Raw genomic sequence first — 22,050 nt, forward strand, 5'->3', positions numbered from 1 at the left:
GGTGCTTCTTGTCTTACTGCACTCTTTTCTTCTATCACTACTCTATAATTGCGACTTTTGATTTTGATGATCCTAACCGCTGCAATTTGAAGGCTCAAATTTGGACATTATCATTATTCGAAGTTTTCATCTTCTAAAGTGCTTAATACTTTTGCTCCTTGAAATCCCTGAATATGTTATTTATGCATATGGTGACATATAAATAGGGTTTCTCTTAGCTCTCTATGGGACTATATTTCTATGCTTGCCTCGAAGAGCAATTGAAATTCCCTGCTGCTGCTGCTGCTGGATAAAGATATTGCAGCACTGTTTCGGACAAGTTACATCAGAGCTGCTTCATAAATGAGCATGCTCTTTTAGCAGTGATCTTTCAAAGTTGAGAGTAGTGCTGATTTGTTTGCTAATAGTAGCACTATTTGTCAGCAACCTTCTCAACATAAATATGGTATTCTTCAAAACTAAGTTGGAACAAATGGTTGATAAAATGAATGAATTCAACACAATCATACAAATGCAGGAAAAGAAAATTTTAACATAAAATATTACAGATGGAAATTATATATAAGTTATAGAACAATGGAAACCTCTTTGGGGAAATTCTATTTGAGGCTTTGAACTCAAACCTATGGGTTGTTTTCTTTTGGGTGCAGAGAAAGAAAGCTTATAGAAAATATGTTGAACTGAAAAACTAAAGAAATGGTTGCCAGAACTACGTACCAAAAAGAAAAAGGATAAAGCTATATGATACTCGTAATTACAGGATAATAAACCAACGGTTCATCAGAAGAACTAAATGCAGTAAGGGCAAAAGAACAAAGGGTATTCGCTGCTGCTGGTGCACTGAATTGATCAATTTGTATACATGTGTAATAAGAACTGATCCCAATTAACCAAAAAGCCCAACCCAAAATTTGGAAAGGTAAATATATAAAAAGCTTGGGCTTCCCGTCGCTCGTTTTGCTGTTATCAGCTTCTGGAGTTCCATGATTTGTTAAAGACTTGTCTGTCTTGACCAAGCTTTCTTCGAAGTTCGAGTAATTGCTGCAGGTCAGTCTTTTGTTCTTTTTCTTCAATATATTTTTTCAGCGACATAGAATTGAGAGATTGTTGATATAATTTAACTCTGAGGAATTGTCTAATTCTGTTTTCATCATTGCAATTCGAAAGTTCTGCCGAAATAAACATATACGTCTTAATCCGGTTTTGATACATTCTATGTACACAATCATAGTTAAATAGCTCAGTTTATTTGATATGTAGGACTAGCTAACCCCAGATTCCAAAAAGTTTTTCTGCCAAAGAATGATCAAGGAATATGATCAAAGCAATTGATTTCTAAGGCAGAGTTGTCTAGCTTGTTGACATCTAATCTGAAAGTATGCTGAAAATAACGTATGGGTTTTAGCTCTTAATCTGGTTTTGGGTAAGTTGTATCCGTTCAATTATGGTAACATTGCTCAGTTGCTATGATATGTGGGATTGCCAGATTATCTGACCTGGATTCGGTGTTGGCTTTATAGGTTAATAGCTAACCAAGAAACTTGAGAAAAAGGGATTGAAAGGCTGAAGCCACACCCATCATTGATCATTATCATTCTTTGTGGAAAATGGAAGGGGCTGTAAGGGTGCAAATCCTCTCACAGGCAGGGATTTCAGAGGTTCCATCACAATATATCCAACCACCTGAGAACCGGCCCACACCTGTAACCAATACTAAAACTAGTTTGAGCTGCGACAATGTCCCTGCAATTGATCTATCTCATAAAGAAAAGTCTGTCATAGCAGCCATTCAAGAGGCTTGCCAAGAATTGGGAGCTTTTCATGTTATCAACCATGGGGTTCCTACGAAACTGATGGATGATTTGAGGAGATCCTGTCTTTCTTTTTTCAATGATTTCCCAATGGAGGACAAACTTAAATATGCTTGCCAGCCCAATTCTGCTGCCTCCCAGGGTTATGGTAGCCGTATGCTTGTAAGCTCTGAAAATGACACCGTGTTGGATTGGAGGGACTATTTTGATCACCATACTCTCCCTCTTTCACGCCGCAATCCGTCCTTTTGGCCCCATTTTCCACCTGAATACAGGTACATCAATTGTTTCATTTTCTACAGCAATGACATTGATTGATATTCTTTAGGCATTCTGTACTTAATTTATGTTTCTGTAGGGGATTGGTGGCAGATTATAGTGATGAGATGAAAGTGTTGGCTCAGAGACTGTTTGGGTTGATATCTCAGAGTTTGGGACTGAAGGCATCCTGCATAGAAGATGCGATTGGGGAATTCTATCAGAACATAACAGCCAGTTACTATCCTCCATGTCCACAGCCAGAGCTGACATTGGGTCTGCAATCCCATTCTGATATGGGTGCCATCACCCTTCTAATACAGGATGATGTGGGTGGTCTGCAGGTGCTCAAGGATGGAAAGTGGCTTACTGTTCATCCTCTGCCAAATGCCATCCTTGTTCTTCTGGCTGACCAAACTGAGGTGTTACTCATCTTTTTAATATTCTATTGATACATCAAACTTTGAATACGAATGTTGAGGATCATAACTAATTGATTTATTGGACACTTACCTTGCCTGCAGATTATAACCAATGGAAAATACAGAAGCTCTGTGCATCAGGCTGTAACAAATGCCAGTAAAGCCCGTCTCTCGATCGCGACTTTTCATGACCCAGCTAAGGCAGTCAGAATATCCCCTGCCGCTGATCTTCTGAGTGAGTCTTCCCCACCTCGCTACGCTCCAGTTGTTTACGGAGACCATGTGTCATCATGGTACTCAAAGGGCCCTGAAGGAAAACGAAATCTTGATGCACTCCTGCTTGACACTTAAAAGTATCGGAAATGCTTGCTCTCTCTGCACCTTGACCCTTGTAATTAATTCCTGTGGAAGAAGCATCACAACTACTCAGTTCCCCCGTATGCCTCCTCGTTTTTTTTTTTTTTCTCAATTAAGAACTCCTTATTTTCATAATTCCAATATTTAAGCCATTCTTCTGCATTGCATGCAATAAAGTGACAATAAGAATGATCAATCCTTTTTTTGCTCTGGCCTGATTCGTTCCTCTTCTCCCTTTTAGTATGTTGGAATATCATATTGACATAAAGTTTGAGGTTTGCATTCCCTCTTCCAAAATTACCCATTAAGCAGCACTGCAGCAGCCTTAGAAGCATGGTGATTAGATGAACAGACGAATACAGATGTTGAGGCAACAATCGAATACTTAACATCATAATGTTGCATGTGTTTTAGGCAGTGAGAAGGGTTAATGAATAATGACAAGGAAGAAAAGAACAGAAGCTTTCTTCTCCTGCTTCTCGACCCCCTTCATGCAGCCTGTTATTATGGTCATTGAAATTGACTGAAACAATTATGTTTCCCTGTAGAAATTGTTGTTGTGAAAACATGTTCCTACATTGCTCAGGGATGAAATTGTCTGGGCTTTACCGTAATATGCAATTGCATATCTGTACAATTCTGCTTCAAACAAAGTCTTTTTTAGGTTCAAAAGTATATTGCACTTTGCAATGATACATCAGACCCTCTATTATGCAACATTGTCATTTTTATAATCAACCCCTTCAAGGGTAATCAAGATAAAATACTATCACACATTAAGTTTTAATCGAAATTTCAAACGGATTCATTAATTTTGAAAAAAACACTTCGTCTCAAAAGAGTAAACACCGTTAACAAAAATTATGAAAAGATTAAAATGTTTTTCTGATTAATTTAAAAAATTATTATCATTTTTTTTTAAAAAAAAATAGAGAGCATATATCGGTGCTCTCCAGCTCCCCAAGAAAGGGGAGCATCGATTTGGTGCTCCCCTCTCTTGGGAAGCACTAGAATTTTTTTTAAAAAAATTAATAAAAAATATATAATAATAATTTTTAAAATTAATAAAGAGTAAAATTGATCGGTGTTCTCTTATTTTTTTCAAATTAATAAAAAATTAATAAAAATGATATAATAGTAATTTTAAAATTAATAAAAAGTAAAATTATTATTTCAATATTATTACAACATCAAATTAACAGAAACATTAACAATTACCTAATTGCGGGACCTCTGTGTTTAGCAAAAATATTTTTTAGGAGTTGAGTGTTCATTTTGAAAATTAATGAATTGGTTTGAAATTTCAATGAAAACTTAAAATTAAGTGGATTATTTTACCTTAAGATTTAAATACAAATCTAACTTATTGGGAATTAATTATGGCTACTAATTAATGCTTTAATTATCAGCATCAACCAAGGGGTTGAAGTCTGTCCCAGAGGTTTAATGGCATTAGGACAAACCAAATGCAACATAAAATTGGAAATAGACAGACCATTACCCATTTTGAATATGACTTATGACCCCAATTTTCACATATCAGCAAGAAGCCTCAAAACCAATTATTAAAGCAAGAGAATATCATCCAATAGCCTGATATTAAAATTTTATGTGTTAATATTATTTATTCTTTAAATAAATCTATTATTCTTTTAGTTAATTATTTCCACACAATCTCCTAGTCACACTGCCATCTATAGCTGTAAAATTTAATGGAAAATACTGGCTTTCTCCTTTTCCTTTTCTAAAAAAATAAAGATCCATACAATTATGTTATTTATTTTAATAAAATAATTTAAATTTGACCTAAATGATTTTTTAAAGACGATTAAAATTTTAAATTCGAATCATTGTTTCGTCGTCAATTTTCTCATATATATACAGACAAAATATACTTAATAATTGGTGTGTACAATTTTCACAAGTTAACAAATACTGAGTTAAGGTTGGGTTTATTAAGTGAGAAATTATATAATTAGTAAACTCTTCTACACACAAATGACAGATTCTAATTACATTCCTTTGTAATCAACTTTTTCTTTTAGGTTGGAATAATTAAACAGTGCAATCTCATTTAGTCATTTGCACCCACACGAAATTTTATAAACTTGCATGGTTTCAAATTGCAATATTTGGTGGTGCATTAATATAGAGACACAAATTAAAATCTTATGATCCATAAATCACATGAAAATTAAGTCTGCTAAATAAGATAAAAGAGTAATACAACTTTGATATAACATCTCTACTCAAATCTTTACTTTATCTTATATTACATAGAGATCGTTAGATATAGTGAAAGTGAGGCATATTTCTTGTATTTTGATTAAATGTAGAGACATTTTCATGTTCGGTATGAAAAACATCCATGGCAATGTCTTCCCATGGATATATCCTCACGGTTTTAGTTCATAAATATTTTTCAATAATGAAATCGAAAGATACTATTACATTCTTAAATATTTTTTATGTCAGGATTTCGATTCACAGATATTTTTAAAGGGAAAACTTTTGCAGACACTTCTCTTCGACTTAGGTTATGCTATTGTTTCTTTATTTGAGAAAAAAAAAAGACATAAATTCATTGCAAATTGCGCATTGCTGCTTTAAAGAAAGATGTTACAACTTAATTTAATTCAACGCATAAATTGCAGGCAGTGCAAAAATAGTTGGAAACTGATTGATAAGCCCATTCAACAATACTGATCTTTGCAGCAGAAGGTGGGATTACCTTCTATAAGTAGAACATGAATTTATTGAACTGGCTGTCTCTTTTCACCCCTTTCTAGTTCATAAAACAGCTCTGCAACTCCAAAACAGCTGATCATGAATTGCAACACGAGATTAGCAAGTTTGAGGAAGAAACCATGGCATCTGGGTGCTGCTTTCCAAGCTCTGAAGCCATCTTTCAGGTGTTCCCTTTCTTTTATGGTGCTTCACTCGACAAGCTCATGCATGCTTTGGATGAACTTATCAATGTAATCATTCATCAATTCTGGGCTTATCGTATCTCTCCATTTCTTGTGATTCTCCTTTGCCAACTTACCCACTTCGCTATCCTTATGCATCACTGATTTTATAGCTTCGCTCAAATTCTCTTTCGAAAGCCATCCGCTTTCTTCTCTCTTAACCTCCACGGCAACCTTGAGCTCGTCAGCCATTAGCCTGGTATTCAATATTTGGTCACCCAATTGTGGAAACAACACTATTTGGCAATCACTCATCAAAGATTCCCACATCGAACCAAATCCACAATGGCTCACAAAACAGCCGACTGATGGGTGAGCCAGCACCAATGGTTGTTGCACCCATCCACCCCAAACAACCCCTCTCCCTTTAACCCTCTCTTCGAACCCTTCAGGCAGTGCTTCTTCAATCGTTGCAGCCTCCAACGGTGGCTTTAAGGCGACAAAAAAAGGTAGCCCTGTTAGCTCAAACCCCAGCAAAAGTTCCTGGAACTGAGGTTTTTCAAAAATGAACTGGCTCCCGAAAGCACAATATACCACAGAACCTGGTTCGAACCCGGCTAACCAACTACCCCATCGTTCATCCAATACAGACTTAGACTCTTCAGGCAAAACTGGACCTGTTAAAAGAACTGGTTTCTCATACTGGCTCCCTATATAATCACATAACTTCCCTTCAATTTCATGGCAAGTCCTTATCGATATAGCATCACAATTCTTCATTGCCGTGGTGATTCTCTCGTAAAACGTTAACCCTTCCCCAAAAGGGTTTGTTACAAACAACAAAGACTGGCCCTCATGGCTACGCAACACTACAGAAGATGAAGGGTAACCAAGGGGTGGCACAGCCAATTCAGCCTCGGTTATAGGCCTTTCCCTGGCCGCATTTCGTGCTGGAACCAAAACAATAGCGATTGCTGCAGCACAGACAACGTTGTAACATATAGTTTTGATCCCAAGTGGTTTGGCTATCTCAGGAATCCAGTGAGCAGTGTCGTACAAAACCAGATTCGGTTTTACTGAAGAGATGACACTTTCAACTTGATCCCTGGTACGGTCCATGGCAATGGAGAGGAAATGGCTCAAGAAAATGGGGATATCGGAGGCAGTTTCAGCACCAGGAGGGAGGCCAGTGACAGATGGAACAGTAACAGGGTGGAAAGAGATGAAATCTGGGTACAAATTCAAATGTTCCAATTGGTTCACAGCTTTTCTGGGTAGCACGAAAGTGATTCTATGACCCTTTTCAGCAAGCTTGTTAGCAAGGTGGAGAAATGGGGTCATGTGACCAATTGCAAACCATGAAAACATGAGGACGTGAAAGTCTGAACTGTTGGCTTTTGCCATTTTCCTTTCTTGGATGAAGTTTGCAGCAGCTGTTCTTAATTCTTGGCTAGATGAGGAAGCCTATACGAGAATCAAAGCAATTGATTTAAAAGGTTATAGTCCTATTAAGTAGTCGAAATTTCGGGATAAAATTTTGACCCAGATCTCTAACTAAACAGCGAAATCTTTTGCGGTAAAGTTCAGTTCTGGAATATGAAAATATGATATCAGCGAGTTTGTAAATTATAATAGTAGGTGGCTAGCTGCATTTGTTCTTGTAGTTTCATAGAGTTGAATACTTCCTCTCTCCACTATAAATTTGATAAAACTATGCAGATGAATATTTCTTTAACAGCTTATAATTAAAGGAGTGTGTACAGATTCTCCAAATCTGTAGGCTGGGGAGATGCTCACCATGCGGAAGTGCTTGCTATTCATGAGGCAGTTATGTTGGTGGCTGCTTTCGTGTGGGGGAACTCTAGTGCTGTTATCTTTGAAACTGATTCTAATAATGCTGTGCCGTGGATCTCTAATCCTGAATTTTCGCCTTGGAGGCAGAGAAATCTGGTTTTAAAAACCAGAACTGTTATGAGGAACCTCCTAAATGGAAGATCCAGTACAAGCCTAGATTAGGTGATATTAACGCTGACAAGCTGGCTAAGCTGGGAGTTAATGGAGCTGATGACCTCCTGCGCGTTTGCCCGGATGGATTGAATGACTTGGATGAAGGGTAAATGGCTGTTTATGTACTGTGATCAGCAAGAGAAAGAAACGTAGTTCAGATTCTGTTTCCAGCTATTACTGATGCTTCTCTTGCTTTGAGGGGTGGGGTGGTTTTTTGCTTGGGACAGGGGATAATTGTAAATGATTTTTCCTGGTGTTTGTATAGTTATGTATTTTGTGGATACTGGGTGATTTTGGAACCAGGATGCCGATGGTGACGGTGGAGCAAACTATGCTCTTGATCACATGTTCATGTTTTGCTGGGTTACCCCATTTTGAATGAAAGGTTGCCATTGATCTTCAAACGAAAAAAAAAGCGTTGAATTCTAATTCGATTTTTGAAAATTTAATATCGAATCGATTGAACCGACCGTCTATATCCTATCCATCATTTAGTGTTATACTTTGATTAAGAAATGAAGATATCATCACTTAGCTAACAGTTATACATAAAATCATAATAAATATATAAATATTTTAAGAACTCAAAAAAATAAAAAAAGAAATTGCAAGAAATAATCATAAACCCATATCAGAAATAGCATTCAATATAAAATTAATTATTTTTAGTCAATTTAGACCATGAGACCCTTAAAACTATTTCAAACAAGTTAAATACTCCAACTTTTCTCTCCCACCGTTCGTTTGCTTTGCTCTCCAGTGCTCTTCATTTTTCTCTCTCGTCATCTAACTTTTTTCTAATTTTACCACAATCACTATCTCTCTATCTATCTCTCATCATTCCATCTTCGATTTACATACTAAAGAGCATAATATGGAAGGTAACAATATATTCTTGAGTTTATTGATTTACGTTTATAAAATTCTCTCTATATCTATCTCTTGCTATCTCATCGTCGATCTACAAACCAAAAAACATGACATGGTGAGTAACAACGAATTCTTGGATTTATGAGTGTTAAGTTTTTTCAATGATTCAAGTCTGGCAGAACATGTCTTAGCGTATAACAAAGTAATTCATGTCTTAGCATGTAACATCATTAGGAAGAATGAAGCTCTGGCGTGTAATATATGATGCTGAACTTTGACCTTGATATATAACATCTAGGGCTAAAGCTTTGACCTTGACATGTATTGGTGGTGAAACTTTAACCTTAGCGTGTAACATCTAGTGCTGAAACTTTGACCTTGGCATATAACATCTAGTACTGAAACTTTGATTTTGGTGTGTAATATCTGATGGTAAAGCTTTGACCTTAATATGTAATATCTGATATTGAAACTTTGGCCTTAGCGTGAACATCTAGTGTTGAAGTTTTGGTATTGCTTAATTTTTTTGAACATGACGTGTACTAATAACATTTTTAAAATATGTAACTTCTTTGTATTTCACTACAATATAAACTTTTGGAGTTAAAGTGTATAACAATTTTTTTTAACTATAATAACATTTTTTTGAACGTGACCTGTAATAACAACACTTTTTAAATATAATTTGATCTCTATCTTTATATTTCAATAGAATATAAACTCTTAGAGTTGATAAAGTTTAAAATCAAAAAGAAATTTGACATGAAAAGAAAGATGTATTGAAAAATTATTTAACGTCAATATTACTGTTGGGTGAAATGAATTTGGACAAAAAGATACTATCCAAAATCCTCAAATTTAGATAATTAACGTTTAGACTATTTTATTTGTTAGCCTTCCTATAATCATAAAAAAATTCATCAAATGTTATATGCTAAGGTCGAAGCTTCAACACCAGATATTACATGTCAAGGTCAAAGTTTCAACATCATATATTACACGCCAAAGCCTCCTTGTTCCTACTGATGTTACACGTCAAGGTATGAATAATGTTTTTACACGCTAAGACATATTCTACCATACTTGAATAATTGAAAAAACTTAACACCCATAAATCTAAGAACTCATTGTTACTCACTATACCATGCTTTTTGGTATGAAGATCAACAATAAGATGGTGAAAGATAGGCAAAAAGAAGGTTTTGTGAATATAAACTAATAAATTTAAGAATATGTTGTTATTTTTTATGTCATACTCTTTGATCATATGCCGAAATGACAAGAGATAGACAAAGAGATAGTAATAGTGGTAAAACTAAAAAAAGTTGAATGCCGATAGAAAAAAATGAAAAGTACAACAAAACGAGGAGTAAAGCAGACAAATGACGAGAGAGAAAATTTCAAAGCATTTGAATATGAAGGTTCATTAAAAGTAATTTTATCTAAAAATATTTTTTTTAGTTAAAAATTATTAAAATTAAAAAGAAGATTATTTCTTAAAATACTCTATCTTTGAAAGTTAAAAAAAAAATTATCCCAAAAAAAAAAGCTTATGATAAGATAAGAACAATATCAGAACTTGCATGGCTGATAAAACGGTGGTTGCGTCACTCAATTTTCTTGGGCACAACAATTTGGTGTATCACTCATTACCCATAATTGATGGACCCATGAGCAAAAAGCTTGATTTCATGGGCCTGAACTTTCATTTTGAACAAGTCCATCTCGAATCCATAATATCTTTTTATTTAAAAAATTAAACAATTTATCTATTTCAAATTATCATATAAATACATATTAAAAAAATAAAAATCAACAAAAGTTGATATTATCCGCTTTGAAAACCAAATAATCTCCACTGGTATTCAATAAAAAAGTACCTAAATATATAAGTTGTCTTTTTGCAAACATTGCCTGCCAATGGAGCTATACAAAAGCTATGCATGAATTACATATTTGTCTAATATATGAAAAAAAAAAAATGTAACCTGAGAATAAACCAAAGTAAAGGCCAAAAACTGGTTGCATTCACTACAGTATATTAACAACCAAATGATATTCTTTCTATCAGATCCAATTTGCCAAAAACCCACAACTTTCAATCCAAAACCTCACCCCCCAAAAAGCATGACCACAGACCAAGAAGAGATCAATTATTTTATTGCAGTATCTGGTGATTCATTTGGTGAACTATTTTCCTGTGGGAATCTTTCTACAACCTGCTTACAGCTTACTTACAGAAGAGGCAGGAGGGAACAAGCTTTACCTTATCATCAGGCTGGACTATATATATAGTCTTGGTTTGGCCTAATTCCAAATCCGATCAAATAATAATGTTTCAAGTGGAAGGCTGCCACAGCCTATATATTGGCAAAGTGATCTGGTGCTCACTGATAATTTGATTCTTCATTGAAATCTTTTGAAGTATGATTCTCAAAGTTTAATCCATGAAAGATATTTAATATTTGCCATATTGTGTCATTTACTGGATTTTAATGATATAAATTAGAAACCCTTTTGTTCTGAAAAAAAAAAAAAACTTTTTACCCTGATTGACTTTATCCTATGCCAATTTCTACTCTTTCACAAAACAATAGATAAGAAGAAGAATGATTGAATGTCTGTCAACAAGAAGTCATTTGTAACTTTTTAAGGTCTTCCATGTGCTTGTCATGTCCTTCTCTCTGGGGATGCATTGAATTTTCCTGAACAATGCCCTTTTCCATTCAACATTCAACTTCTTTTTACTTCAAAAAGTTTAGTACACAGTCACATGGTAATAGACTAATATACTACTTTACATAAACTTAACCATTCATGAATCTGACCAAATCTTAGTTCTATCGTTCTATAGATCATAGAGATATTCAAAGATCGAACTTAATTTATACTTCGGGTCTTGAAAAGATGATATAATAACTTCCCTTATACTCACTTATAAGTCTATACATGGAACCGTGTCTAATAGTGACAAACAAAAGAATAGGGTGAGAAATGACAAACCCTCTTGATCACGCCGAAAATCAAGGTCGGTGGCTTCAATTTCTAGCCCATGATTGAAGGATCTCTTCCAAAAAAAAAACCCAACTTGAACCTTCTTGAATTGCTAACCAACAGCCCCAAAAAGGATCTAATCTTCAGTTCAAGAGGGGCAGGGAGTTGATTTCCTATATTGTCAAAAAGGCAAAAGCCTTTAACATTAGCTGTCACATAATGGGGGAGAGAAAACAATTAATCTGAAAGACCTTATTTTTCTCTCCCATTAGATTGTCATAAACAAAAGACTGTCACATGGGGCAGTATGTGCTGGCATGACAGAAATCGTGCCTATGAACAGTTACACTTCCCCCATATTTCTTAGCTGTTAGAATTGAATTCCCAGACGTCTCACTTGTAATTCTAGCTCATCTTTCTAGTTCTAAGCATATCAGATTTGTCCACGAAAGTCTTTTCTTCATTAAAAATTTGGGGTTGTGACCTTAAAGCACATGGCACCCTTACCCCACATGGCTTTTCTTAAGCAGTTCGGTTCAATAGATGACAGAATAAAAAGATGGGAGATACAAAGAATCCCCCCCATGTGGGGGTCTTTCATTTCAGCTCGTTGGGGGTTTAGAAAGTTTGTGGTGCTGCAGCAGCAATGGAGAATATTGATCATGACATTTGTGAGTCTTCTTCTGGTGGAGCTGAGAAAGTGGAAGCTCTTGATCTTTTGGAGGAGTCTTGGTTTTTTGAGAACTTGTTCAATAGGAGAAGGATGTTGAGATGTTATTCTGATTCTTGCACTTCATCAAACTTTGGCCAAGAGGTTCTGGCAAAAGATTCATGTAGCCAAAGCTCTGCACCGAGAAAGAAGCTCCAGGATGAAGGTTCAGCTCGTTGTAGTTTGATTCGTGCACCATCTTTACCGCCATGTATAGGGAGGGAGGAAAAGGTTCAAGAAAGGAAGAGCAACGGTGGGAGGAGCAAATTGAATAGGCAATTATCGCTGCAAGCATCGAAAACAACTTGTACAGAGAAGACACAGGAAATTCAAGAAAAGAAAACTGATAGCAAGAGCAAATTGAATGGACAGTCATCGCAAAGTGCTTTGCTAAGGGCACCTTCCTTGCCAACTTCAATAGGCTGGAAAGAGCTAACTCAACATAATGACAGTGATATTAGAATGAGCAAATTGATTCGACAAGCATTGGCTAACTCTTCTGACATCTCGCCCTCAAGGCATAGTCCTAAGGTACTAATACTATACAATCCTCTGCAATTTCATAATGCATAGTTTCTGCATTTTGGTTACTTGTAAGTTTTAGCATTGGAGAGTAAACGGTTGTAAGTAATTTAATAAAACAGCGTACTTTGGCACCCGATTTAGTGATTTGATCTGTATATGTTCAATAGTATAACTTATGTAATGAGCCAAAGCTAGCACGATTCTGCTGAATGCTGATAATAAGTGCCTTCAATGATAATGAAGTGTGAATTGTATATGAATCTGTCATTTTTCATTGTCTAATGTTCAAACATTGCATATGCAGTCCATGTCACAAAGTTGCAGTACGCAAAGGTGTAGACCACCGAGAAACCTAGAGGTGGAAACCTTTAACAATAGCTATGGGGTTCAGGAAATAAGACGCCCGTACACGAATCAGAAGACATTGCAAAGAAGCCTTAGTGATCTTGCATTCGAGGAACTGCAAGGATTCAAGGATTTAGGATTCACATTTGACAAGGAAGACTTGAGCCCCAGTGTTGTTAACATACTCCCAGGGTTGCAGGAAAATAAGATAGAGGACTTGAAACAAGATAAGGTGAGGAGGCCTTATTTGTCTGAGGCATGGCTTGCACAAAGCCGTGGACCTCCCATTCCAAATTGTGTATCTAAGGATTCAGCAGACGATATGAAGGCACAAATCAAGTTTTGGGCCAGAGCTGTGGCAACTAATGTTCGACAATAGTGCTGAAAATCATAGAAACATCAACCATTTCTTCTACCAAATTTGACCTTAAAGTTAGCCTTTACTATTTCTACTCTCATTTTTCCAATTCCCCAGCTTTTTTCTGTAGGACTGATAAGCATTAATGAAAAAAGCAAGAGGTGATTCTATCCCCAGAGTGCAAGTTCAAAAGGCAAAGATGAAGGAATGTCCTTGTCTAGTAGTACTTCGAATTTTTTATGTAAACAATTTTGTGGTTCCTTTAACTGTGTGTTAATAAACTAACATGGATACTAGCACTCAAGCATTTGACTTATTAGTTGATGCATAATCTCTCTGCTTAAAGAGCAGGGTTCGAATTCCCTTCCCTCCAATTATAAAAAAAAAAAAAACTAACATGGATACTAATTTACAATAATTCATTCCTGTTATCAATGGCTTAATGTTAAACATGTGTTCTGTAAAGCATGAGTGCCTTGAGTAGTATGGATTTCAAGTTCAGTCAGTAGGTTGATTTGTTCATAGAACTTTTTTTAACTCCAGATGATCTTATGAGGGATGATAATCTCCCATTCTCAACTTATTTCAAATACTGCTGGTGACTGGAGATTTGGATTTGGCTTTAGGCAGAAATCTGGTGTGAAAGAGGTGACAGTTCCCTCAAACTCTGTTTAGATTTATTTGGTATCTGTTTGGTAATCGAAAAGTGATTTGTTGAAAAAAAATTTTTTATGTAAAATATTTTATAAAAAAATTTAATATTTTTTATTATTTGAATAAACTGTTGAAAACATTTTTAATTGTTTGGATTATTTTAAAAAAATAATTTTTTATCATAGTAGAGTTATTTAGGTGATAAAATAATAAATAGAAGTTTATTACAAAATAATATTGATATTTGATTTTTGACTAATTTGAGATCAAAATTAAAAATGAAAATAAAAATGAACAAAATCAATAATGATATTTTTCAAAACATTTAATCTGTAATAAAAATAAACTCTAATTTTTTAAAAAAATTTCATCTTATCATCTTTTTATTATAATTATAAAAATATCAATATTCATCAATTGTGTAAGATATCTAAAAATTTATACTTATAAATATGTATTCATTAAATGACCATTATTGAAATGTTTTTTTATTATAATTATTAGTAAGATTTAAACTTATTATAAACGTGGATCCATCAAATTATGATCATTGAAATATTTTTATTATAATTATTAGTAACATTTATTTCATTTATAAGTAAAAAATTTAATTATATTGAATGGTTTTATTAAAATAATATTTTTTAATTTTAATAATATTGTATAATTTAAATATTAGTATTTTAAATTAATTATTTTAAAATTAACTATTAATATTTTTATTTTTTAATATTTTAAATTAAATATTAATATTTATTAAACTTATACCTATAAACTTACTATAAAAGTATATTTGATATTTTTTGAAAAATGTCTTACGTTTTTTAAGGGCATAAGACATTTTACATGATTAATCTTGTTAATTCGTAAAATATTTTACATTTAAAATTAATTTTTTATTTATCAAACAAGCATAAATCTTAAAAATATTTTTTAAAAAATATTTTACTATAAAATAAATGGACCCTTGGATAGACTACATGTATTTATAAGATTTCCTAAAGAAGATGATTAAAATTAGTTTCCATTAACAGATAAAATAGACAAAAGAAATGAAAAATCTTCGGGAGTTGAGATAATCAGAACAGAACATAACACCTTCAAATTGGGACCCAACAGACAACAGCAATATCCAACAGATATTTTACACCACTTCACTTCAGCACTTCAGCTTCCCTTCACTTCCCATTTGAAGCAACAAAAGGACCAGAATCCAGAAAGATATTGATGGCAAACAAACCAATTTAACCCCAAAAGAAGGTTCATCCTTTTCTCCTCTTCTCTGAAACTAAAACCCTTTTTTCCAAATGCTTCAATCTCTTCATCTCCTTTTCTCCCCTTTCCCTCCCCTCACCACCATCAACCCATATTCCCAGCTCTTCTTCCTCAAAAAACCCACTTCCCTCTCCCCTTTCTCTGCCCACTCCAAAGCCCACCTTGGTCGGTTTTTAGCCCAATCTCAAGAACCCGTCACCACCATTGCAGAATCAGAAGCAGAAGAAGAAGAGGGTCCCTTTGAACTGCCACCATCTGCTTCTTCTACGTCAATCTTTGCTACAAGCGATGACCCCTCTCCTCTCCAAACTGCCACCAGCGTTTTGCTCACTGGTGCCATTGGGGTTTTCCTGTTTCGGTCCCTTAGACGCCGTGCTAAGCGTGCTAAAGAGCTGGTGAGTATGGAGTTAGCTGCAAACAAAAGATTCTGATTTAGTGCTAGTGTCAAATTTTGATACTGGTGAATTGGGTTTTCTTTTTCTGGTATACATGGATTGGGTTTTAAGTTTTAACTTATCTCCCATTGAAAGTTAAAACCTTACTGATATTGGGTTGCAGTGCTCTGTTTTGGTTGTTGCTTTTATTATTTTTGGCATTTTTTTATTTCTAAAAAGGTTACTTAAAAGAAAAATTATGTTTGATCAAAAGTGAACAAATGATTAGAATCATATTGAAACATAATTGTTCCTCATAGTCTTAGGAAATAAGAATCATGCAATTTTTGTGTGAAAAAGTGTATATTTTTTAATTTGTTAAAAATTTTATTGGTTTTTATAACCAACTGCAACTTAGTGAAAAGCAAGTAGTAAAACTAACAATGACATGGAGTTTTTGTTATTCACTCATATCAATATCTTCAATTAAATCTAGGCCTTCCTATGTTATCACGAACTTTACTTCGTTGCAAATGTTTTAGTTATTTTACTCGATTTTGGACCAAAGTATATGTTGTTTTATTCCTCTGTTTTAGTTCTGTGCTGTGGCATCTTGTGCCATGGTAACTTAAATTTAATTGAAAGAGAAGGTAATTCTCTGGGAGTTTTTCATTTTCTTAAATGTCTTATTATAACTTGTGTTGGATATTAAAGAATAGAGTTTTGCTGTCTCTAGAGATTGAGGTCATCAGGGACAAAGAAATCATTGAAGGAAGAGGCGCTAGACAACTTGAAAGCAATGGGGTCAACTGCAATCGAAACCAAGCCATCCCCACCCTCACCAGTTCAGGCACTTTTGGGTAGCATAGCTGCGGGTGTCATTGCCCTTATTCTTTATAAGTTCACCCTTACGATTGAGGCAGCTCTTAACCGCCAAACAGTTTCTGATAATTTCTCGGTTTGTCCTTTCATTGCCCTTAACTGTGCCTGCATTAAATATTTCTTCCTTATTTATTTTGGTTGCTTAAATCTTGCATTTTGTGAGTGGTTACCCTAAAACATACCTGGCTTCTTTTCATGCATGTATGTTGGCAGACATGGGGTTGCGGCTGCTACCTCCTTTTTGGATGTATAGTGTTAGGACAAATTAACCTCTAAGTCCTATTTTTAAGCACTTAAAGTTAGATATGAGAAGTTAGTCAGAAAGCCCCTAGGAGCGTACAATGCCTGCACTGCACAGTCTTCATCATGCCTTGTAGGAAAATGATATGCATGGTAGAAAATCTCAAGGATTTCGTATTTTGATAATTAATCAGTATTGACCCTAGAAGACCTCGTACAAAATCTTTTACATGGTACATGGTGCCCTTTCCTGTTTGAGAGGGTAGTTACTTGAACAGTGTCATATTTTTCTCAAACATTTTTCATCTTTATCCTTTGCAGGTTCGTCAGATAACAATAACTGTCAGGTAACTTCCATTAGTGCTTCATTTCGTGCTCCTAGCTGTAAATCTTTGTGGTGTTCATCCCTTATATGCTTGTTTGCAGGACTATTGTGAACGGATTGTGCTACCTTGCAACATTTGTTTTCGGCATCAATTCTGTTGGGTTATTTCTTTATTCTGGTCAACTTGCTATAAATTCATTCATGGAAGATTCCGCAACTAAAGAAAATGAGAGTACAGGTGAGGAGAATCGAGGCTCAGTAAGTTCAGTGGCAGAAAATGCTGTAGATGGGACTGAATTGACCAGTAGCAGGGAGGATCAGAGTCCAGATGATAAACAATAGTGGTAGAGATAATCAACAGTATAGTGGAAGAAATAGGCTTCTGTACTTTTAACTCATTTTCAAAGAGGAAATGTAAATGCCGGTCACAATGTTTCATATATATGACCTTCCTATCTTGATAGCTATGCTGTTCCATATTCACAACCTTCTTTTGTTTATATGTATGCTATTCAATCATCCAGGAAGTTATTACCTTATGGCTATAAACTGTAATTTTCAGGGCACAGGACACCTAGAAAAGAGCAATGGCATATTATAATCCTAGTAGCAGACCCCACATAGTGTGAAAAGTTTTGTTTGTTGTTGTTGATCCTAAAATGTGATGCACTTCATAACTGCTGGTGCAGATATTTGTTTACTAAATAAACGCCATATTCGACTTTGATCAATTTCCATTTTCTTTTCTTCAAATCCAATAGCTGTGATTCAGTTCCACTTAAACTTTCATTCATGGGGTTTAAGAACCTTTGATTCATTATTTTTCCTTTAGTTGTTGGCGTTTGCATCTTTGAATGGTGGGAGATTATATCACGAAATCACGTCCTTATGAGCTTTTTGTAGAAATAGCAACCCACCATCTGGGATGTTCTTACCCTAGAGATTCTCCCCACCTTGAAAGCGGTATTGGTGCTTTATACTGATAACTATACGTGTGCGTTGTGTGTGTGTGTGTTTTGATATTAATGATGTTTTTTTATGTTTAATAACGCTTGATTTCTACGGCCTTTTTCATGTACAAGGTTAGATTTTTGGGCTATCTAAGTTATACATAATAAATCTTCCTAATAAAATCAGAGGGATAGCGAGCTAGGCTAAATAGAGATTAAACAAGCATACATGGAAAGATTGTCAGAGCTTGGAATCTATGGCAATGAAGATTAGCAAATGCAGCACTTTCCCAGGATTTTATTCTTGGAAGCCAAGCCATGAAGATTCTTAGACACAAATTTGGAACATAAATACGAAACAGTGCTGCTTTGAAGCTGGAAGTTCTGCTGAAATCAATTCAAGGTGGAAAAACAGAGTAACCAACCTTTTTTTATGGTTTGCTGCTTCATTAACTTACTTTCTCACTTGCTTTGTCTCTCATGATGCTAGCAGGTAACAAGCATCATAGAGCACCTGAAGATTTGCCTTCGTTCGCATCTGATCAGTCATGCTGCTCGGTAACTTTTGCTATTGGAGTTAACTCTTCATTGACCTTCCTAAACAGGTTTTGGCAGTCGGTTGGTTCAAACTTATGCAGTGGAGTCACATTTCTATCAAGCATATGCAAAAGCAGTCCCATAATCACTGAAGCAGAAAACATTGGTAGTGGACCAAAAATCCATAGCAGTAGAGTAGTGGCATAATAAATTGCTCGTAAGCCAACCGACCAACAAGTACTTCCCCATATCACAGCCTTCTGGACATAACTTACCGGAATATCTGCATTTGGCATGCTGATGAGGAAATTAGCATGAACAAGTTGCCTTGCACATTGAAGGAAAGAACCAAAAGCCACTAGGAAGCAGAAAAGAAGGCTGATATATTTGACAGAAATGATTGATGAGCTTGTGTTGCCATAGATAAGACCATTTTTGAATACATTATGAGAAGAGCTTCCAAGCCATGTTCCAATGAGGGAACTCAGAGCAAGGGATATTGTCGCCATGAAAGTGGCTGCTGATATTTCGCTGTTGATTGTTGCTAGTGATAAACCTCTATCTTTTGCCTCAACCTGCAAGTGCTAATCACAACGTTACTGAACAAGCTGAATTTTGTTATTTGTGGGGTGGATTAAAGAAAGCTCACCTGCAACATTCTCTCAACCCAAGCTTTCCTCATGTGGCTTTCATAGCCGATGACAGTAGTTTGAGGAAATTTCAGGCATCTGTATAGAAGGAAGACATGGTAGGCAGATATGAACAATAACCCACTTGGTACCAAAACTACATCCAAGTATTCCTTCCAAACCATTATCTTTGTCTGCCAGGATTCAGTATTCATAAGCTTCTGGTATTATGTGAGTTTATAATTTATAGAGCGTCTGTTTAACTAATAAAGCTGTCATAGGGTCTTGTTTAACCAAGTTTATCAAACTCTTTGCTTAACAATGGCATATTGTAGCTTTACCTGAATTCTCCTTTTTCCTACATCTATCATGGAAGGATTATTTTAATTATTTTGCTACCATATCTACACTAATATACAATAGGATAACAATTTGCTCATCCAACTCCCTCACTCTCTTTCTATGTTCTCTTCAGTTTTATAAGCACCACTTTCCCATTTTAATTATTTTACAAACATGGGTGTCCACAATTATTCTTACTATTATTTATTGATTACTTTTTATAGCGCTCACTACCTGTGTGGGAAAAAATGAAGAAAAACTACATGTAAAGAAGGAAAAAAATGCTTTATAAAAATCAATTCTCATGTTGGTTCTTATCTTTACTTTTCCAGTAGAATACATTATTTTCATATAATTCTTTGATTATTCAATTGTAATCAGTTCAGTCTGTCTCTCCAATTTGGTTGAGACCAACTCAACTAGCGACTTTATATATTAATATATAGGTTTAAGTCTTCCAATCTATTAAGACCAAACATTCAATGTAGTCCTACTTTCAAAGGAAGATGCATGATTTATTTATACAATGAAGTTCAGTCAAATCAAGGAAAATTGTTAACACTGTTACATCAGAGAAGGATACAGTAAGGCTAAACTTGGATTTGGTCTATAATCATGCATGGGAAGATGGTCAGAACTTGGATCCTTAAGGTATGAGGATCAATGCAACAGATGCACATGATTTTATTCAGGCTAGCAATGAAAAGATCTTAGACATGGTACAAGATGCTGCTAATTTGAATTGCTGGAAGTTCTGCTGAAATCATTCAAGATGGAAATGGAGTGAACAACTGTTCTTTGCTGTCTTCTGCTTCAAGCCTACCTAGTTGATTCTGAACTTACTGACTCAATGCTGGTTGCTTTGCTCATATTCTTTCAGGTAACATCACTATGATGCACCTCAAGGTTTGCTTCAATTAGCATCTGATCTGTCATGCTTCTCAGTAACCCTTGCTACTGCAGCTAAATCCTCGTTTATCTTTGTAAACAGATTATGAGAGTTGGCCTTGGCTGATTCGAAATTATGCAAAGGGGTTACATTTCTGTCAAGGTTATGCAAACTCACCACCATAATCACTGAAGCAGCAAACATTGGGATTGGACCAAAAATCCACAGCAGCAAAGTAGTGGCGAAGTAAATTGCTCGTAAACCGACTGACCAACAAGCACTTCCTCTTATCACTGCCTTCTGGATATAACTTACTCGAAAATCTGCATTGGGCATGCTGATGAGGAAACTAGCATGGGCAAAGTTCCCAACACATTGAAGAAAAGAACCGAAAGCCACCAGGAAGCACATAAGAAGACTGATGTATTTGACAGAAATGATTGATGAGCTTGTATTGCCATAAATCAGACTATTTCTGAAGAGACTATGAGAAGATTCTGCAACCCATGTTCCAATAAGGGAACTCAAAGCTAGAGATATTGTTGCCAGGAAAGTTGCTGCTGATATTGTGGAGTTGATTGTCGTTAATGCCAAACCTCTATCCTTTGCCTCAACCTGCAAAAATGTTCATCATCATAACTACAGGTGAACAATCTAAGCTGGGTTTTGTTTATATTTTGGCCTTCTGGGGGATGAACATAGGAGCTCACCTGCAACATTCTCTCTACCCAAGCTTTCTTGCAGTGGTTCTCATAGCCAATGACAGTGGTTTGAGGGAGTTTGAGGCATCTGTATAGAAGAAAGACATGGTAAGCTGACATAATCAGTAGCCCACTTAGGACCAAAACTAAATCCAAGTATTCCTTCGTCCATGCCATTACTTCTGTCTTTCAAATCAACCGTAGAAGAGATGTAACCAGTGTTCAGTATTAATAAGCGTCTGCTAACATGGCCAATTGTGATTAATTTCATTTCATAGTGGATTAGTTTAACTAATGATGTTGTGTTGCTCTGGCACATTGTCTTATTTGGATTAAAATATAGACAATCACCATATAAAATACTGCTTTTTTTATGGATTAAAATGCAACTTAGCATAGTTTTTTCTGTTAGCAAAACAGGGAGTGAGACTGAACCCCTTCCCATAAATAATTACATAGATGACTGATGAGCATCAAATGCAAAGATTTTTTTTCTCTCATTTTTCCTTTCAATAATTAAAATTTATAATATACGTTTTATATATATAAATTGAGAATTCAGTTTAATGATAAGTGTATATATTTTATTTAATTCAAATGAAGATATATACGAATAAAGTATTCTTTATTTTAACATATTCAACTTGATTGTTAAAATATTCGAACTTTATTAAAATTCACATAAAA

General features: G+C 35.1%; 6 protein-coding genes across 7 annotated transcripts; 3 read left to right on the top strand and 3 right to left on the bottom strand.

Annotated features, from left to right (window-relative positions):
* Positions 1-625: 625 nt before the first annotated feature.
* Positions 626-3,057, top strand: LOC18594082 (2-oxoglutarate (2OG) and Fe(II)-dependent oxygenase superfamily protein). 2 transcript variants are annotated; one of them, XM_007021534.3, is made up of 5 exons: positions 626-1,047; positions 1,261-1,423; positions 1,521-2,086; positions 2,170-2,491; positions 2,594-3,057. In XM_007021534.3, exons 3-5 carry the CDS (start codon positions 1,608-1,610, stop codon positions 2,840-2,842), a joined length of 1,050 nt encoding a protein of 349 aa, XP_007021596.3. In that variant the 5' UTR covers positions 626-1,047; positions 1,261-1,423; positions 1,521-1,607; the 3' UTR covers positions 2,843-3,057. The 2 variants fall into 2 exon arrangements, with proteins under 2 accessions (XP_007021596.3, XP_007021597.3); XM_007021535.3 differs by lacking the exon at positions 1,261-1,423.
* Positions 3,058-5,453: 2,396 nt separating this feature from the next.
* On the bottom strand, positions 5,454-8,097 carry LOC18594083 (UDP-glycosyltransferase 79B6). Its single transcript, XM_007021536.3, has 2 exons — positions 7,555-8,097; positions 5,454-7,221 (listed from the first exon to the last, which is right to left on the bottom strand). Exons 1-2 carry the CDS (start codon positions 7,576-7,578, stop codon positions 5,785-5,787), a joined length of 1,461 nt encoding a protein of 486 aa, XP_007021598.3. The 5' UTR covers positions 7,579-8,097; the 3' UTR covers positions 5,454-5,784.
* Positions 8,098-12,056: 3,959 nt separating this feature from the next.
* On the top strand, positions 12,057-13,910 carry LOC18594085 (serine/arginine repetitive matrix protein). Its single transcript, XM_007021538.3, has 2 exons — positions 12,057-12,868; positions 13,167-13,910. Exons 1-2 carry the CDS (start codon positions 12,275-12,277, stop codon positions 13,584-13,586), a joined length of 1,014 nt encoding a protein of 337 aa, XP_007021600.3. The 5' UTR covers positions 12,057-12,274; the 3' UTR covers positions 13,587-13,910.
* A 1,437-nt stretch (positions 13,911-15,347) lies between these two features.
* LOC18594086 (uncharacterized) lies at positions 15,348-17,842 on the top strand. Its single transcript, XM_018124516.2, has 4 exons — positions 15,348-15,889; positions 16,605-16,826; positions 17,312-17,337; positions 17,417-17,842. Exons 1-4 carry the CDS (start codon positions 15,527-15,529, stop codon positions 17,655-17,657), a joined length of 852 nt encoding a protein of 283 aa, XP_017980005.1. The 5' UTR covers positions 15,348-15,526; the 3' UTR covers positions 17,658-17,842.
* A 528-nt stretch (positions 17,843-18,370) lies between these two features.
* Positions 18,371-19,743, bottom strand: LOC148761565 (uncharacterized). Its single transcript, XM_088807852.1, has 2 exons — positions 19,452-19,743; positions 18,371-19,377 (listed from the first exon to the last, which is right to left on the bottom strand). The coding sequence occupies exons 1-2, from the start codon at positions 19,644-19,646 to the stop codon at positions 18,808-18,810; spliced, it is 765 nt and encodes a 254-aa protein (XP_088663978.1). The 5' UTR covers positions 19,647-19,743; the 3' UTR covers positions 18,371-18,807.
* A 524-nt stretch (positions 19,744-20,267) lies between these two features.
* LOC18594087 (uncharacterized) lies at positions 20,268-21,647 on the bottom strand. Its single transcript, XM_007021540.3, has 2 exons — positions 21,373-21,647; positions 20,268-21,277 (listed from the first exon to the last, which is right to left on the bottom strand). The coding sequence occupies exons 1-2, from the start codon at positions 21,538-21,540 to the stop codon at positions 20,687-20,689; spliced, it is 759 nt and encodes a 252-aa protein (XP_007021602.2). The 5' UTR covers positions 21,541-21,647; the 3' UTR covers positions 20,268-20,686.
* Positions 21,648-22,050: the final 403 nt, after the last annotated feature.

This window comes from Theobroma cacao, chromosome 7 (genome assembly GCF_053813885.1).
Source record: "Theobroma cacao isolate CCN51 chromosome 7, ASM5381388v1, whole genome shotgun sequence".
NCBI classification, from domain to species: domain Eukaryota; kingdom Viridiplantae; phylum Streptophyta; class Magnoliopsida; order Malvales; family Malvaceae; genus Theobroma; species Theobroma cacao.

What these genes read in the sequence shown, in the direction of transcription:
- LOC18594083 (XM_007021536.3), bottom strand. Translation starts at nt 7,578, where the DNA reads ATGAATAGCAAGCACTTCCGCATG. An exon ending in ATAGCAAGCACTTCCGCATG is followed by an intron (nt 7,222 to 7,554) that starts GTGAGCATCTCC and finishes ATTCTCGTATAG; the next exon opens with GCTTCCTCATCTAGCCAAGA.
- LOC18594082 (XM_007021534.3), top strand. Translation starts at nt 1,608, where the DNA reads ATGGAAGGGGCTGTAAGGGTGCAAATCCTCTCACAGGCAGGGATTTCA. An exon ending in CATTTTCCACCTGAATACAG is followed by an intron (nt 2,087 to 2,169) that starts GTACATCAATTG and finishes ATGTTTCTGTAG; the next exon opens with GGGATTGGTGGCAGATTATA. An exon ending in TTCTGGCTGACCAAACTGAG is followed by an intron (nt 2,492 to 2,593) that starts GTGTTACTCATC and finishes CCTTGCCTGCAG; the next exon opens with ATTATAACCAATGGAAAATA.
- LOC18594085 (XM_007021538.3), top strand. Translation starts at nt 12,275, where the DNA reads ATGGAGAATATTGATCATGACATTTGTGAGTCTTCTTCTGGTGGAGCT. An exon ending in CCTCAAGGCATAGTCCTAAG is followed by an intron (nt 12,869 to 13,166) that starts GTACTAATACTA and finishes TTGCATATGCAG; the next exon opens with TCCATGTCACAAAGTTGCAG.
- LOC18594087 (XM_007021540.3), bottom strand. Translation starts at nt 21,540, where the DNA reads ATGGCATGGACGAAGGAATACTTGGATTTAGTTTTGGTCCTAAGTGGG. An exon ending in GGGTAGAGAGAATGTTGCAG is followed by an intron (nt 21,278 to 21,372) that starts GTGAGCTCCTAT and finishes ACATTTTTGCAG; the next exon opens with GTTGAGGCAAAGGATAGAGG.
- LOC18594086 (XM_018124516.2), top strand. Translation starts at nt 15,527, where the DNA reads ATGCTTCAATCTCTTCATCTCCTTTTCTCCCCTTTCCCTCCCCTCACC. An exon ending in CTAAGCGTGCTAAAGAGCTG is followed by an intron (nt 15,890 to 16,604) that starts GTGAGTATGGAG and finishes TGCTGTCTCTAG; the next exon opens with AGATTGAGGTCATCAGGGAC. An exon ending in CAGTTTCTGATAATTTCTCG is followed by an intron (nt 16,827 to 17,311) that starts GTTTGTCCTTTC and finishes TATCCTTTGCAG; the next exon opens with GTTCGTCAGATAACAATAAC.
- LOC148761565 (XM_088807852.1), bottom strand. Translation starts at nt 19,646, where the DNA reads ATGAATACTGAATCCTGGCAGACAAAGATAATGGTTTGGAAGGAATAC. An exon ending in GGGTTGAGAGAATGTTGCAG is followed by an intron (nt 19,378 to 19,451) that starts GTGAGCTTTCTT and finishes TAGCACTTGCAG; the next exon opens with GTTGAGGCAAAAGATAGAGG.